Here is an 18878-nt window from a genome sequence, read left to right on the forward strand (position 1 = left end):
ATGCACCTCACCTTGTTTCCCCCAAATTACAGGATCATAGACTGTTATTTCATCCTTTTCCATCTTGTTTAGATAAAGAAGCAGTTGAAAAGCGACTCTACGTTCTGCAACAGCAAGGTTATATCTACACAACTGATCTCAAGTTGAGCGTCTAGCCGAGTCTTTTTATCAGTCCATTAGCGATTAATTACGTACGGTATCTGGGGTTTGCGTGGAATAGCATTGCGTCGTCTTAAAGACAATTTTACTATTTTTTATCGTAATACTTTATTTTACTTTGCTTTACAACTGAAAATACGATAACCACGGATTAGTGTTTCACCGGATGATTTTAGGTTTTTTTTTAGTACTGGAACTTTTATTTATCTTAGGGCGTTTCCGAGAAGAAGCTGAAAATTGACGTTTGGAGCGAATTAACTTAAGTATGCATGCAACCGTAGTACTAGATCTGAATGGTGTGGTGATTAAATTGAGAAGGTAGTTTTAATTTTGTAACATTGCCTCACTGTATCATAAAGTGATAGAATAAAAGTCTGTAATATTAGGTACCTAAATCCCAATATATTATTAGAAGATAGTGATCGTTAATTTCTTTAATATTTATTTCCATGTGTAATGATTTCAACTCTTGACAAGTCATTCTTTGTGAGATCCAAATACGGGTATGATTGTGGAAATTTGGTTCAAATGATCCTGTTTATCAAACAATAAAGTGTAGGTAGTTGTAGTCAACTTTTTATTTAGTACGTAGTAATTGTAACCCTCAAACAGTACCAAATACTTGTAGTACTTCGAGATTTTAACGTACCTGGTATTTATTGTACGTTTCGGTTTTGTGCTTGTTGAAAGAGTTGATATTTTTCAGTATTCAAAAGTTGAATGTCGCAAAACGTTTTATCTGTAAATATTGTATATTATTAAATCCTCTTTAGGTTTACTAATGTAAAAGAATTGTAAACTAATAAGCCTAATATATACTTATACTTGAAAATCGCACATTAAAATTGTTGTATATGACGTTCTACTCATCTTACTTTTGTTTAAGGTTGCATCATTTAATTATTCCCTTACAGAACACGGACGGACGGACGGAGAATTTGGGCAATGAGGTGCTCAAAAGCAAATTGGCTTATGTGCTGGAACGTTGCATTAAAGGAAAGAAACTTTGAAATGAAGTTCTTGATCACACGAGACTGAAAGAACGATTGCACTATGACGAGGTAACCATAAATCGAGCTATTCTCAATCGGTTCGAGACCCGGACACTTAACCCCAACAGAATACATCCCCGAATCCAAGATGGCAGCGGCGTCTTTCAAAACGCACATTTTGATGAAACAACAATCAAATCGGATGTCCATATTTATCTTCGGTGCGGCGGGCCTTCGAACTATGGACTTTTTCTCGTGAAATCTGGACATTAATTCAAAATCAAGACTGCCACATACGACAGGACATACTTTTTCGAAGAAATACGCTACGAGGGGGGGGGTCAGAAATGTATGTAAGGATGCGGGTATTAGATCCTCACTCAAAGGATACGTGTCGTATACCGTTACTGAAAGCAAAAGTGGCCAATTTTAGTGCTAACAAATATATATCCGCATATCAAAACTACGTAAACTTTCGTAGAGATTATTACGTTTACGTATTAAGGACGAGCAAGACGCTCTGTTGGGTTATTCATATTTTAAAAGTTGTCCAATCTTTGTAATGGACTATTGAAAACAAAACGAATCTCTGAAGCATTCAACGGTAGATGTTAGGTTGGAAATGGAATCGATGGAGGCCTTCGAGGTCGGAACCGTTGCTTATTGTCGGATCTTCCACGAAGCCTTAGTGCAATACAATCCTTTGACTGGAAAAGTGAAGGAAACCTGTAAATATTGTATATTATTAAATCCTCTTTAGGTTTACTAATGTAAAAGAATTGTAAACTAATAAGCCTAATATATACTTATACTTGAAAATCGCACATTAAAATTGTTGTATATGACATTCTACCATCTTACTTTTGTTTAAGGTCGCATCATTTAATTATACCCTTACAGAACACGAGCGGAGAGAGAATTTGGGCAATGAGGTGCTCAAAAGCAAATAGATTGGTTTTGGCTTATGTGCTGGAACGTTGCATTAAAGGAAAGAAACTTTGAAATGAAGTTCTTGATCACACGAGACTGAAAGAACGATTACATTATGACGAGGTAACCATAAATCGAGCTATTCTCAATCGGTTCGGGACCCGGACACTTAACCCCAACAGAATACATCCCCGAATCCAAGATGGCAGCGGCGTCTTTCAAAACGTACATTTTGATGAAACAACAATCAAATTGGATGTCCATATTTATCTTCGGCGAGGCGGGCTTTCGAACTATGGGCTTTTTCTAGTGAGATCTGTACATTAATTCAAAATCAAGATGGCCACATACGACAGCCTTTTGTTCATAGAAGGAAAAATTGAATGGAATCGGCCTCGAGAAGAAGGTGCGTGTAAAGACATGTAAGCTAACGAATAATTTTGCAGCATGCTTTTTCGAAGAATGCTACGAGTTGGGGGGGGGGGGGTCAGAAAATAAGAATCCGGGTATTACAAAACGTTCAGATGATTACTTTTACGTATTAAGGGTGAGGGTTTGATTATTCATATTTTAAAAGTTGTCCAATCTTCAAAACAAAACGAATCTGAAGCATTCAACGGTAGATGTTAGGTTGGAAATGGAATCAATGGAGGCCGGAACCGTTGCTTATTGTCCGATCTTCCACGACGCCTTAGTGCATTACAATCCTTTGGAGAGGTGAAGTAACTTTAGTTCATATTTTGAAAATGTGCTTTCTAGTATAAGTAAATAAATTGTATTGTCAAAAAGGGGCCTAGTTTTATTTTAACCAACCAAAATGAAGGTAGTGATGCTTGAGTAAATACTTTCCATTCAAAATTTAATCAACCTAATTCAATGTTTATTGTTGATGACATTGCTTGTGCAAAACAGAGTCAAATTAGAGCGTACTTTTCAATGGACAGACATAACGCCATCTAGGTATTGCTTCTACTTAGGTCAAACGGACAATGTCACACCCCTAATATAATTCAGCTGTTCCGGGAGATGCGTTCATAAAGCTGGCAGATCACATATGGGTTTATGGTGATTAATAAGGATGCTGAAGTACGAAAGGACGTTTTAGGAAAGGTTTCGATCATTATATTATAATACAGTAAACAATTATGTATGGATCAATTGCAAATAAACGGATTATTAACTAACAGGTATGTTTACTTATTTACCTGTTCCCCGGTTCTATTGTCTGTGTACCTATTCTATCCATTTGACAATCCGGATCATGGATAACAAGGAGATGGCATTGAAACGACGAACAATTTAAGCCTGTAAAGCGGTACAGCAAAAATATAATCGTCTTAAAGCGGATCGGAACTGGAATTTGTGCAAACCTACAAGCTCCTAACCCAACTACTATCTCAGATCGTAAAGGAACTCGAACCGCTAGTGGCAGGGCCTAAAAGTGAATTACCGTCCAAACGCCAATCTCCTCCAAAAAGGAAGTCACCACTACGACGGTACTCCTTCGATACCTTATATTTCTCGCGATTGAAACGTAGAGCCCCTTCTCTTACTGATATTACTCCACTCGCTAGACTTCCTTATTTTTAAAAGAGATCCTCCAACCGGTATGAGTCCATTTGCTCGACTGTCATATTTTCAGAGAACTCTTCCAACAGGTACTCGCCTATTCCATCAATAAGATCCCAGCCATCATTTACATTTACATACATTTACTGTGATAGGAGAAATTCAACCCGAGGAGGAAGACAAAGGAATTGAATATTTTCTCAATATAAAACCGTATTAAAGTGTGGATAAGTCGATATACGATCGCCACCTTTATGAGCGGGATATAATGTCGCAGAAAGCAAACTGGTTCGTTATTTTTAACATTAATAACGGCCCGCTTTAGCGCAACAAAATGAGGTACTTTTATGTAAGTGGAAACACCACCCATTGGAACATAACCGTCTGCACTTACTTTTAATTGCAAGATTTTACTAACTACGAACCAGATCCTTCCTCCTGCATTGCTTCTAACTTTGTTCTCAATTTATCCAACACATGGGTGTGATACCACTCCTTCAAGTTGCTACCAGAGTCAATAACATTGTTTCTAGTGGCAAACGGTTTTTTTTTCATTCTATATTTAGGTTTTGAGGATTTACAAAATTGCAAACCATGATATTAATTATTCGTGCAAAGCTATCTTGCGCGCGTTGCAAAAATATTGTTAAAATATCTTCTTTTTTGCCTAGCAAACTTTGTCTTGGGAATTATTAATAGCGCCATTTCTTATTAAAAACCAGTGATATTTACATTTTTGGAATCAGAAAAAAATGCTCTATCAAATGACACCAAAAGTAAAATGACTTCCACAAGGAAAAACAAAGTAGATGATAGTTAACCCGAGACGAAATGTCAGACTTAAAATTTAAAACTATCATTCTTATGGAGGGAAAAAAGTGGCCATAATAATGACATTTATATTTCAATTTCTTTTTATATAACTTTGGTCAAAAAATAAAAACGGTTTTGCAAAATTTTCGAAAGCAGTCGGAATTTGTTGTTTCAAAGCGGCATTTTGTTAAGCATCAAAATACGCAACTTTGCCAAATTTAAACTACCTACCTATCTTTTACAGTTTCCGAGATCGCCATGGTGGCTCTCGAATTTGAATCAGTCTGTATATTGAACAATCGTTTCGGGCCGAAAATAATGTTAGCGAATCAGTATTATATTACGGATCTGCATATTCGTAAAGATCCCCGATTTTTTATTGGTTTTAGATTGTGAACGCCTCGTCAATTCTCTTTACAGACTTATTCCAACGCCGCGCCGCACCTTTCGGAGGAAATAAGATCCCCAACTCTACCACCACTTGTGGCAATGCCGCCGCCGCCGCCACCACCACAAGTAAGTGGCTAACATTTTACATAACTGTTGTATGTAATGAGTGTGTAATTATTGTTGCAGTTTAAAGGGAGAAGATATACAAGCCGTGATGCAAATGTATCAGGCCGAATTCCAGCAGCGGTTTGCTCCGTAACTTCCTACTCCTCCAGCTGATTCGTTAATGGTAGCTCGGAACCGTACGATACGACTTGTTTCCGAATTGGATGCCTCGCGCGAAGAAGAAAGCTGTAGGCACAGAGCTATTGCAATGTATGTACTCACTTTATTACTTCTTTTCCAATCTGCATTTGATTATTTTACCTACATTATTTTTGTCAACTCGTACGACAACATTGGCAAATTGTAATTTTACGCCGGTACGGTATGTTTGCATACAAAGTAGGGTTTCGAGACCCATCACATAACAGTATTCAAACAAGATAAAAATTCAGGAGCCATGAAAAATAATCACATTTGACACATATGCAAACAAATTCAACAATTATATCCCCCTCCCCCCTCTCATGAAGCAAACAACAACGTCTGACTCATCATACAAGCCTATAACAAGATCGTGTTTGAATTCCAAAGCCACCTTTCTGTTAACTACTGTAATTACCTACCAGGGAAAATTTTCCTGACGCGTATTTACTTACGAACCTTCGTTCTTGTACAATTTGAATTGCTGCACCGCGAAATTATTTCCAGTGGCGTAGCATGGGTTTCTCTCCTTAAATGAAATGCATAAAAGCGGGAATAACGCACAATATACAATGCTAAGATGGATAAATTGAGAGAATTTCTAATAAATTATCGCCTTATGGCCATTTTACATTGTCTTAGGCGCGGTATATAGAAAGCCATCGATGCGGCGGGCAACTATGATAAACCGTTTCCTTTACACCTTTCCGCATTCCCTAAACATTTTTCCTATAATAACTCATCGAGACGACCTACAAACGATTATTCAGCCGAGAAAACTTCGAAATAAAAGAGCTTTAAAGTCAATGTTCCATACGATGACAAATTGCACCATGAAATGATGTAACCTACATTATTATTCTAGAAAACGATTTTCCATAAAGTAGGTACACCGTGAATAGCAGGGCTCAGTGCACATAAGGAAGCGAGCAAGAAGTGACATGCGACATATTGAATGTTAATCGTTTTCCTGCCATTCCATCTACTACACAAAGAACGACGCGTTTTTCCTCTTTTTATTCTTTCTAAAGCTTGTTACTGAAAAATTTTATTTGGGTGCTAAGGAATTATCCGAATGGAAAGCGACGAAAGGCACTTTCTCGCGGATAATAATTAAATTAGCATCTCGGAAGGTATAGAATTTTCCGAGAGCCATAAAGTATGATGGTGCTGTAGATAGTGAAAATTAGTGGTGGATGTGAAATACAATTTTCCATCTGCGACTCTGAGATTATTTACTTTCTTAAAGACATAGTGACTAGGCAAATTGAACGTTAACAACAAAATGTGTGAAAATTATCGCACAAAGATTCTTCACCGAGTTTTTTTTAGCAGATTCCCACCCCTGGAATAGGTAACTCGCCCCTCGTCCGGCGTAGACGAGCTTACAGTTGAGATTCGAGAACACTCCCGTCATTAGGCGTCGTAACTAGTGCGGTAACGGTTATTTACCACCCTCGTGACCGTCTATTCAATGCCAAAAGTGTTAGTTTACAAAGAATAAGTTCCACATGCTTAAAACAATGATCAAAATTTATAAATTGAACTTGGACCAAGACCATGTAATCGAAATATAGGATACATCTCAAAGAAAAGGTTAAAATCATTTTTCATACACGGGATGCATTGAGGTTAACTCATGAAAAAATCAAAAACAAAGATTGAAAATTATAAAAAAAACATAAAATGTTGCATGCAAACACTTAAATAACATAAAAATAGCAATAAACTTTAAACTGCATGACGCTTTCGTGACGAAAATTAAAACGAAGATGCCGGTGGTGCTCTAGACCGCGTAGACAGCTTTCCGCTTTTAAAAACTGCGTCGTTGCCAGCTCTAAAAATGTGCGCATCATCGCAGGTTGTACCGGGTGACCCAATAAGACTGTTTCTTGGCCATATCTTCGTCCTATGACTTAGGGGTAAAAAATTATTGGGTAAATCGGTTTTGAAAAATATTTTCAAGTTCTAAAAATGACAACCAGAGGGCGTAACTGCCATTTTAAATGTTAAAATTGCATTTTCATTAAATTTCGCATAATAAACTAAACATTATTTTTTCACATTTTTAAAGACAAAGTAATAGTTACAAAGATGTAATAAGGGAGTGATTACCAAAATGTTTATGGGAGGGAATAAAAAATATTAATAATGGCGAAATTCAGATGTGGAAATGAGGGGAAAGGGAAGGAGAAATAATAATAGCATATGTGGAGAGGAAGAACACATGGTGTTGCAATTTCAAGGATCTGGAAAGGACCGGAAGCAGGAGCGAGAGAAGCGGTTGAGGGGAAGAAAAATCTCATTTTAGCTTTGGTTATAGTTTGAATTGTAAAATGCCGTTTTGGCGTCTAATAATGACTCATTGACTACAACAAATGCAAGATGGCGGCGGCTCTTTTGTCAGATTCAAGAAATCACAGCGACAACCCAAATGTGCAGGATCAAATTCCTACGGGTGGCGATCCATTGAAATACAACACAGTAAATCGGAAAATCCAAAGGTACATTTCTTCCTGAAGAATTCAACATTTCGCTGATATAATGGAAGGGGTGCGATGCAGATAAAAACTCGACCGAAAAGGAAAAAATCTTTTATTACAGACAACCCCGGAATACGAAAATTAAAGTGACCAAACCAACCCTAACTTTGTTAAATAAACTAAAACCTGCAGACCGCTCGCAGACGTCTACAATATTTGAAACTCGTTGGTCGGAGCGTCCTTTCGTACCGAGCGGAGCTTTCAGTCGAAGCTTCAGTAAACGGCGTGGCACCACCCTGCTCGCAACGCGCTCGCCAGCACCCCTTATTTCACGATTTCAACAAACCTTCTCTATAGTTATACTTAATTACTTGTAGTACAAATTTCACAATCACAGACCCCTCGCGCGATTTTTATTGACTCTCGACCAACCCCTTTCTCACCTCACTTAATTAACGGTGTCTGCATTACTGCCCATTAATATTTCACTTTCTTAAAGAAAATATTAACAAGAATCAAATACAAAATGAAGACCTCTTCGTTTTCGTTGCGAGTTATGCGACGGGTAAGCTACCTGTTGGATGTTGTGCTTTGCTGTTTTTAATTAATGATCAGTTCGTTGGGTCAATATTAAGCTGCTTTATCAGTGTGCATTGTTTAAATTAGGGGTGCCGAATTCTTTTTATGCAAATGGGGACAATTTGTCGCAGGTTAGGAAGTGGTGATGTGTTTTTAATTAGGTACATTGTATTTATTGCTAAGATTTTGTAATAAACTAGTAATAAATTAAAGTTGTGCTTTATGTGCTTATGTGCTTTTTTACTGTATTAAATAAGGGCGTTTCTCGTTATGTCACCTTCAGAGATTTTTTTAACAAGTTTTAATGAAGACTTCATCTTATTGATTGCACTCTTTTTATAAAGACACGAAGTCTCTTTGGAGACCTACTGTATAAATCAATTTTTTTCCTCCTCTGCCCTCAAGAGTTTTGTTATCCATTCTTTTAGCAAGACTGGACCGGAAACAAAAAAAGGTGCAATAAAGTTTAAGGGTTGCGCGGAAATTGATGCTGAAAAGGATAAGAAAGCTGTTGTTTTCTGCAAGGCTGACTATAAATTGTATTTAAATTCGGTGGCGATTTTATTTTGCGAGAGGTGGTCATGGGAAATTACCCCAACGAAGCGAAAATTGGATTTTCAATATGCCACGGGAGCATTTATTTTATTTGTGGAAACGATGCCTCAAAGATGAATTCGTTCACCTTATCACACACCAAGAAAGACAAACGTTTCTAACTTTTGACGTTTCAGGAAAGTGTTACTGGCTCATTTAAGTAGGAAACCGATTTTTGGCAACGAAAGTACCGTATGAGGCCTGCTGCTTGCTACTGATCGACAATGAACGTTGATCGAAAACTTATCTAAAGCAACAGGTTTGCTGAATGAGAAGATTTGTCGTCGGAACGCGTTCAGCAAAATATACGTCACTCTTTTTTGCTCAAAGTGACATTACTAAAATGGCTCGACCATTCCAGTCAAAATCCACTGATCGAGACTTTCTTCGTGGAGCCAAGAGCTCCCTCAAATAAGTTTGATGAAACATCTCTACACTTTGCATTGAATTACCAACGCAGGGGTTGTGTCTGAAACACACAGAAAATGACAGCTGTTTCTTTGCAATTTATAAATAATGCCTATATTAATTCGAAAGAACTGATGACCATTGTCAATAATTGGTGACATTAGAGGTGCGGCACACAACGGATGTAACTTGAGTTATTCGTGGATGGCTTGTGGTGGCAAGAAAAAGGGAAAAAATGCAGGAGAGTATAGGAGGACAGAAGTGCGTAGAGACAGATGGAATTTGGAACAATAGTAGATCGAGTGGAAACACGAATCGAGACCGGGACAGGAATAGCAAGGTGTCTTCCCCCAATCTTATTTCTCATACAATTTCAAAAATTTCTTGATTCAAAACACACCAGTATACGACTCCAACTTGTTTAATTTGGTATTCTTTCCATTCCAATGTGATGATCATTAAAAGAGTTATTCTTTATTCTAGTATTAAATTCTACTCGGTGGTAGCAGAGGACGTGCGGATATGCTACTTCACGTGTCAATCTTCTAACTCTAGCACTTTGTAAAATGCCTTAAGGCCACCAAAGCCTTTCAAGTGGCTTCAGAAGGGTTTAAAGACGTGCGCTTAGCCTTTAAGAGCGATAAAACCTTTTCTAGGGTTGTACAGATTTTTAGCTTAGCCTTGAAAAATCTCAAGTGGTCTCAAAAGTCTTCAAGCGGCTGAAGAGGTTTTTAGTAAGTTGCCTTCAAGAGGTATTAAAAGTAGTTTTTTGAAATGTTCTTGAGACTTTAGAGCTTTTAAGAGCAGTTAGAAGCCTTTGTTAGACGTTAAAAGCCTGTAGGGATTTTTTAAGAGGCATTATTTGGTCTTAAGAGTATTTAGAAGCCTTCATAGGTTAGGGATTATGGCCTCAGAAACACCGAGACTTTCGAGAGGCTATCTTCTAGAAATTTCTAGAATATTCTACGGTTTTCAACGGTCATTAAGTAGAGTCATCTCCAGGTATTTAGGAACTTAAAGGCTTTTGACAACTTTTGCATGTCACATAATTCGGGTTATTTGAAGTAGTTATAATATAAGGTCGATTGTAACTCAAAAAGTCACTAGAAATGTAACTAGCTTTGAAACTCTGCTGTAAAAGGTCGATTGTAATTCAAAAGTCACTAGAAAGGTAACTAGGTTTGAAACTGTGCTAGGGACCTAGTAATATAGGGCCGATTCTAACTCAAAACAGTCTCTAGATGTGAACAGTCCCTAGATAAGGGTAGGTTGGAAACTATGGCGCCTTAAACAGCAGTCTTCGTCGTTAGTAGTTAGTATAAACCTGCAAAGATTACCCTAGTTCAGAACCGTCTGACGTGACAAACCCTAGTTCAGAACCATACTAGTATTTGACTCAGTTACAAATCTAGTAATCTTTTGATTTAGATCGAGTAACGCGGTCTACCACGATCCTTGCTTTCCAATATAAATAAAAAGAAGTCGCTTTAGTTCAGGAAAGAACCACGATTACCTTGGCGCAGGTGTCAACGACGACCCACGCTCCCGAAATCGATAATCAATCAATATCTCATTGGATCATGCCCCCGAACGAACGAATGATTCATGACTCATGCCTCAGAAATCGAAAAACCCTAGTTCAGAACCGCACTAGCAAAAATTCGAACCTACGCAACACAGTTTGAAACCTAGTTACTCTTCTAGTGAATTTTTGAGAATCGGCTCTGTATAATGCGGAGTTTTAAACCTAGTTACTGTCCAGGGTTTTATATTACTGAGTCCTTAGCACAGTTTCAAACCTGGTGAAAAATCAAAAGATGAGGAAAAGGTTTTCAAAAATCGCCCCCTATAAACAAAAACTAAAAAAGGCTTAAATTTGATTAATTAAAGAAACTTTACAGCCTTGATCCCTTCCCCACGAGTTACAAAGGATTATTTCACAAATTTTTAATCTCCACCTAACATAATCCTGGGCACGAATAGAAAAACTTATCACGAGAACTTGTATTGTGGTCGTAATTTGGGCTCGATTAAACACTAAGCTGATCATTTACACACGACATTCACCTAACACAACGCTTGAGCTTAACTCGAACTAGGACATTCACTTTTATAATGACGAATTAATAACTTTTAGAACAACATCTACACTTTCTTATACAAGAACTTTACAACCACCAAGACTGACTGTCTTGCACCAACAAACTAACCAAAGAGCGTCTGTTGCGAAATTTTGCCATTTTGTCAAATTCCCTTTAGCCCTCAGTACATTTTCAAAGGACCACCGGCGTCCCCACTGGTATCAATTAAATATGCGTCTTCGAACACCTGTGTTTGTACGGCGAACACCTGCTTATCTTCAAATTAATTAGCTTTTATGGAGCGACAACGAACTTTTTTATGGAAGAGCGGATTAAAGTGACTAACAAACTTCTTTTTTGGCTTTCTGATTGTGCTAAAATAAAGTTTCTCTGGCTTGTGAGTTTCGAGTAAATCGCCTCGATTGTCTTATTTTTCTTTGCATTGAAGTTTACCATGTATTTCTTTTGGTAATAATTCCATAGCTTGCTTGAAATTATTTAACACTTTTCGTTTATTGTCTGCCATAGTCACTATCAACAGCGCCATGAAATTATTGCCATAATTGTAAATCAAAGCAAAAAGTTCAAGGTTGATTTCCAAATGAATTGTAATTTTTTTCTCTATCGACTGACGTAAAATCCAATATGGAGTTTATAGATCATTAGAAATAAGAAACTGTAATTCCCAATTAGCTGAGTTGCAAAAGTAACCAAAGAAGCGTAATTTACAGAGTGTAATTTAACACCAGACAATGAGGCTACAACTAATGATTTGGAACAGTCTCAAAGCAGGCGAATATTTAGCTTTCGCCTATTAAAATGTCCTTTTTTGAAAAGCGCGAGGCACACACTGCAGAAGCTACAAAAGTACCGAGTATTTAGCATAAAAAGTTTATACGTTTCTTGGAGGGCTGTCGTGTATGATTCTTGGATGTCATCTGACAATGGCAACTTTCTAACTTTCACAATTTACTCATTTTACAGTTAATTTAAGCAGTAAAGTTTGAAGAAACCCAACCTGAATTTGTATATGCTACATTTTCCACGAGATTTATTAGAATCCTCAAAGCCACCAACTTATACAAATGTAGGCGTTCGCCTACACTGTACAGTGTATGCAGACAGGATAAGTAGTGTCTGTGAATTATTAACACGGTACATATATCTCCTTGCGCAATTATAATAATCCCATCTAGGGCGAGTGGAACTAAAACAATTTCGGTTGACCGCGTAAACAGCCCTCCCTTTTCGTTAGGGCTCAAGTTTGTGTACGGTAAATTTTGAATAAGCGCCATGATTTGTATTAATTCCTTCGTTTAATTTATAGTTGCGCCGGTCCGGTGAATGGATGACGCTCATTTTAAATGCTATACATGTAAGATTTTCGCAGGGGATTTTAATGTATGGTAAAGCCTTCGTAATTAATGACTATTGCCAATTTGGATTAAGCTTTATTCTGCCAATTAAGGGCTTTTCCGAAGGTATACACGTTGCGATATTCATCTTATCCGTACCGGGGAGCGACGAGCTACATTTTACAATTAGGTACCCTATTCAGACCGGGTATTCAAATGTACTCGAGCTAAATCCGTAATGAGCACATAACTTTATGTGCGTTACACACAAGAAACCACACGATTATACATAAAAAATTAGCATAACAGATACGACACCATGCTACAAATGCACTCCACAGATAATACTTGAAAACAACACACATAAATTATATTGGGATAGGACACTACTCACAGACAAAACTATTCACAGTAATAAAAGACACTAACATACTATGGAACGCAGTTGTATCTTTTAATAACTGAACACCCGGACTAAAAAAAATAACTATAATTGACGCAATGGTACTAAAATTTATAGAAATTTACTTTGTGTTAACAACAATTGCCTAGTTGAAATTAATAATTGCATATCTTCCAATAACAACTCACGATAATTTCCTCTTTTACAATTTCAAATAACGGTTTTTGTGCGAAATTTCAAAAATCGTTATTGAAATGGCATATTTAACAATTTCAAATCGGCAGTCTTATTCATATATCACGATTTAGAAATAACGTGTTGAAAATTTTAATGTTCAAAAATTATCGATTTGATATTATTAAATAATCTTTAATATCACCTTCACGCTTTGTAATAATTTTCAATTTCAAGTTGAAATAAAAAATTCAATTCTCTATTTCAAACTCGTAACTTCGGAACGCACAATTTAATTTTTAATATCAACTCTGTGATATTGGTAATTCGATTTACTTACATGTCATGACATATAAAAAATTGTGGCGCCATCTATCGAGTGATGTCAAAAGTGAGGAGCGAACCTCAACCCAACTAATCACGTTTGATGTAATTACCGCGAAAATCTACTTTCAAATGCTTATTTTATTACCCATATCGTTCATAAATACATTGTGCGAATAATATTGTCAAAAAAAAGTACAATTACGTGAAATGGAGATTTTAAATTCTGTTCCGATTATTAAACTTACTGTCGCTAGAGGGCAGGTCAATTTGCTATATGTGATTTAATAATATCGCCTTGATATTTTTAATTCATTTACCAATATGTGCGACTTGATATTTTTAATTCTATAGCACAAATTACTAATTTCTACTTGAAATTTTTAAATACTATGCATTGTACACGATATGAAACTGAAATATAATTCGTGAATTGTATATTTCAATAGGATATTAAAATTTGTTTAACTATAACAACCTTTGTGTTAATTACAATTGTCAATATGGAAACTACTTCTTCCATTGTCGCAAAACTTTCAATCCCGTCTAACGTTTTATTTGAAACTGCATACCTATTAATTGATTTTAATGAAAATTTCAGGTACGTTTTAAAATGTTCAGAATGCAAAATTATAACTTCTGTTACTGAAAAATCGATTGATGAGTTTTAAAAACATATTTTCGTTATTGAAAATTAAGAAATGAAATAGAAAATTAGTCTATGGTTGAAAATAGCTTTTATTTTTAAATATCAGATAAAAATTTTTGATATCAAAAACAGTTTGTAAACATTCAGCAATGAATTCTTCATTGTGGAGGAATAAATTAATAGGGATGGATATTACTTGAAACAAGAAATTGAAAATTATCGTTATGTTGTGGATTGAACATCCAACCAAAGGAATCAATGAAATTTATTAATATTTCAACTCTAAATAATAATAGTTTTGAAATAAAAAATTGTTTTAAAATACAAAGTCGATATCATGAAATACGTTTGAATTAACAAACTTAACACCATAATTGAAGAATTACAATTATAAATTTCAAATAGCGAACTTCACAAAGTATTTAAAAATTCCAAGTAGAAATTAGTAATTTATGCAATAGAATTAAAAATATCAAGTCGCACATATTGGTAAATGAATTAAAAATATCAAGGCGATATTTTTAAATCATATATAGCAAATTGACCTGCCCTCTAGCGACAGTAAGTTTAATAACCGGAACAGAATTTAAAATCTCCATTTCGCGTAATTGTAAATTTTTTTTTGACAATATTATTCGCACAATGTATTTATGAACGATATGGGTAATAAAATAAGCACTTGAAAGTAGATTTTCGCGGTAATTACATCAAACGTGATTAGTTGGGTTGAGGTTCGCTCCTCACTTTTGACATCACTCGATAGATGGCGCCACAATTTTTTATATGTCATGACATATAAGTAAATCGAATTACCAATATCACAGAGTTGATATTAAAAATTAAATTGTGCGTTCCAAAGTTACGAGTTTGAAATAGAGAATTGAATTTTTTATTTCAACTTGAAATTGAAAATTATTACAAAGCGTGAAGGTGATATTAAAGATTATTTAATAATATCAAATCGATAATTTTTGAACATTAAAATTTTCAACACGTTATTCCTAAATCGTGATATAATGAATAAGACTGCCGATTTGAAATTGTTAAATATGCCATTTCAATAACGGTTTTTGCAATTTCGCACAAAAACCGTTATTTGAAATTGTAAAAGAGGAAATTATTGCGAGTTGTTATTGGAAGATATGCAATTATTAATTTCAACTAGGCAATTGTTGTTAACACAAAGTAAATTTCTATAAATTTTAGTACCATTGCGTCAATTATAGTTAATTTTTTTAGTCCGGGTGTTCAGTTATTAAAAGATACAACGGCGTTCCATACTAACAACTTGTTTAAAACACATGCAATAATTTATTTAAAGAAATATAGGGATACTATGTAATTGATACATGCTAAATTAATAGACCCAAAATTAAATTTGTATGCTACATCCGAATTCCGGATTATATAAGATTTACCTTCGACGGATGCGATGCGAATAAAATTTAAAGCCGACTTTAGACCAAGAAATTTTAATAGTCGATATATCCGCCACCTCTTTGTCAGCGGTAGACAAAAGGGACACGTGAATAAAACATTTTTTTTTATTTCCCCACCTTCAAACCAAGCACTTACGCCTCATTGCTAATGCATACTCTTTCGAGTATCCACTTCATTTCGTATTATTCCACTTTGCGATGTTTAGAGAGTGCGTACTTAACAAAATTGAAAAGCGTCGGGTACACTATCAATCTTGCAATTAATCTACCTCGAAACGAAAAATAACGCGCACGCCTGAGTGGAAAAACGAAAAACGTAATCAACGTTAATAGAGAGGGGCGGAAGCTTAAATTAAAATTTCCCCTGAATTTGTATGATAATTTGCTGTAATTGTAAGTGCATAATTAATTTTTATTTACAAGAAATCGATTGATTTCCATTGCTTTTGAGCTAATAGTGGAAGGTAGACAAAGAAAAGTATTTTGACGGACCAACGTTTTACAGGATGTACCTCAATATCATTATGCATCTCTTTAAATTTTTTTCAACAATCGTATTAAGTACGTATTTATCGAGATAGATTGCGTGGCTGTTTTTTTCTATCTATTTGGAGACATTCAAATGCAAATGACTATTCAAACAAATGTAGTAATTGCAATTCGATTGTACCGAAAACCAGTATGTAATCAAATGTTATATCAAGGAGTCGTCGAAAATACAAGTTACCTATAAAACTCTGGTCGTAACGGCCTTTTGAGCTCAGAAGGGCGCTTTTTTGCCTTATCTGTAACAGATAACAACTCGGGTTAGTTGCAATGTCTAACGTCGGACACTCGGGTACTTATATACTAAAACCGTGATTAATACTCAATAAGAATCAATAATTCCAAAGACTTTACACTGGTAAAAGCAAGTAGAGTAAAAATACGAGGTGCTAACGTGTCGAAGTAATATTCGAACGAAAATTAACTGGTTTTGCGATAAACAACGCCACGTGCGAGATAAGCAACGTAGGTGGTTATCAGTTCGGGCGACAGTGATAGAATTTCGAGTATCGTCGGATTGTCGACGGTGTTGATTTAATTAAGGGAGGTGGTTTGTGCTGTATCGGTTTTTTAAAAGAGAGCGTAAAATCTGTGACGCTATTTTGTATCGGTAGTCTATCCGGTGGTGTATTTTTTTTTAAAGAAGATTGCTTAAATACGTGCACAGGTTTATTTTCCAAGTAGATGAGTCATATCATTTTAGGAAGCGACACATCAAATACTGTGTAACAATTCAGTGAACGATAAATAGCATTTAGTTGTTCCAGGCCATTCACTAACGTTCCCAATTATGTTTCGACAAGCATTGCGATGTATGGAGTTTCAGAAGTAGGATAATAAGGATTAAGCGCTGACTGCTTCATAGAGTTATTGAGCATTGAATTCGATAAATGCCATTCGATCCTGAATAATATGTCGAATCGCAAACCATAGTCCAGTAACTTTGTTCCTAAAAATGGGGGGGTACCAAGCGTAAAATCCGGTAGTTCTGATTTTTTGTGGGATTGCTTTTCACCAAAAATCGACTGTATCAAAATTTCTCGGGAAAACACTTTTTCTTATTAATTTTGGTGCGTAGAATCTAAAACAATTCGTACTTTTTCGATCGGACTTCTCAATCAAAAGTTATGGACTAGAAACCAATTTCGAAAGAAAATTCAAAGGGCTGTAACTTTTGAACGAGTAGCCCAATCTTGGAACTGTTTGAAATTATGGTTTCTACAGGCCACATTCTATAAGAAAATTTTTATTTCGGGCCGATCTGAGACAATTTTTTTTCGGGGCTCAAAAAAAGGCAGTGTTTAACCTTCCTTTTTTTTACCAAAAATCGACTGCACTAAAATTTCTCGGGAAATCACTTTTTCTTATTAATTTTGGTGCGTAGAATCTAAAACAATTCGTACTTTTTCGATCGGACTTCTCAATCAAAAGTTATGGACTAGAAATCAATTTCGAAAGAAAATTCAAAGGGCTGTAACTTTTGAACGAGTAGCCCAATCTTGGAACTGTTTGAAATTATGGATTCCACAGGCCACATACAATAATTAAATTTCTTATTGATCGAAGTGGAAATAAATACGAAAATGTCCAAAAGAAAACTGAGGGAGTCGTCTACTTTTGCTGAGATTTCTAAGGTTGGCAGTAAAACCGAAGTGCCTCCTTAGGATACGGAGAGGTAAAAGAGCCTGAAGTGTCCACGAGTTTTGCTTCAGAAATATTGAACAAACTCGAGCATGTTTGTGTTCCGTGTCCAATAACAATCTCCAAACGTCAAAACGTTAAATTACGTGCGCTTGGAAATATCAAATCTTGTCTCTCTCTCCCTAGTATTATAAGAAGTACAAACAACCCCTATATTCGACGAAAATTTAATTAAATTAATATACCATTATCGGTGGAGATCATTTCTCGCGTCAACCTTTTAGTATTGCTTTCCAATAGACACCCCTCAAAATTCTGGCGCGGATGGAATTTTATTATCGCGCAATTCCAATCTTTAAATTAAAATCGAGCTCGAGGCAAGACCGCGAAAAAATGGATGGGAAAATTGTGATTAAATTACTGTCAAGAATTTATTTACAGGGGAACGAAAAGTGAATATACAAGAAAAAAACGGGGGAATAATCTCGGCTTATGTAAAAGTGGCCTTCTTTTCTACTGTCTACAAATCGTTTCCTTAAAATGAAATTGCCATAAGCTCCCGAATACCTACCTAAAAAAAGGTCTTACGATTTGACGCTTTAGCGTTCCCCTTCGTCGTTATGTTATCGTGCGACACTGCTTTAATAAAAGGAAGTCGCGGGGCACACGACAACGTTTTCAATTCTATGGAAAATGGTGTACGTGCTGGAAGACGCGAAGAAACTTTTGCAAACGTCAAAATGTGTCGATTTACGCCAGTAGCTGAGGTCCTAAGGAAAAAGTTTACCAATAAAATCAACCTTTGAGGTTGTGAAGTTGTTTGAGAAAGAAAGTTCCAGCCCACTCTCATTGCGCGTGACACCCAATAAAAAGCTACTGATTCCCCTGGAGTGAGTGCGATCACAGCAGAAAAAATCTTAATATTAGTTACATTGAAGGCTGCAATTTGGCTCGGGTGAATACGCTTACTAAAACCAACACCTCGGTAGGCTACTGGAGCAATCTATAATTCACCACTGTCCCTAGGTACACTTTAACGAAGG

The 18878-nt window shown here is 36.0% G+C and overlaps 1 protein-coding gene and 1 long non-coding RNA gene across 2 annotated transcripts in view; both read left to right on the forward strand.

The window, feature by feature from the left end:
- LOC116179151 (serine/threonine-protein kinase ULK2) overlaps nucleotides 1-1996 on the forward strand; it is a 30063-nt gene extending 28067 nt beyond the window's left edge. The window contains exon 18 of the mRNA XM_031498868.1: nucleotides 73-1996. Coding sequence (XP_031354728.1) covers nucleotides 73-155 — 83 coding nt within the window. The 3' untranslated portion in view covers nucleotides 156-1996. The remainder of the gene's footprint in view (nucleotides 1-72) is intronic.
- Nucleotides 1997-3880: 1884 nt separating this feature from the next.
- The window catches only part of LOC116179157, an 80802-nt gene continuing 65804 nt past the window's right edge, over nucleotides 3881-18878 (forward strand). Inside the window, exons 1-3 of the long non-coding RNA XR_004146966.1 lie at nucleotides 3881-3999; nucleotides 4884-4979; nucleotides 5040-5228. This is a non-coding gene — a long non-coding RNA (uncharacterized LOC116179157). The remainder of the gene's footprint in view (nucleotides 4000-4883; nucleotides 4980-5039; nucleotides 5229-18878) is intronic.

Source organism: Photinus pyralis, unplaced genomic scaffold (genome assembly GCF_008802855.1).
Source record: "Photinus pyralis isolate 1611_PpyrPB1 unplaced genomic scaffold, Ppyr1.3 Ppyr1.4_LG8, whole genome shotgun sequence".
NCBI lineage: Eukaryota > Metazoa > Arthropoda > Insecta > Coleoptera > Lampyridae > Photinus > Photinus pyralis.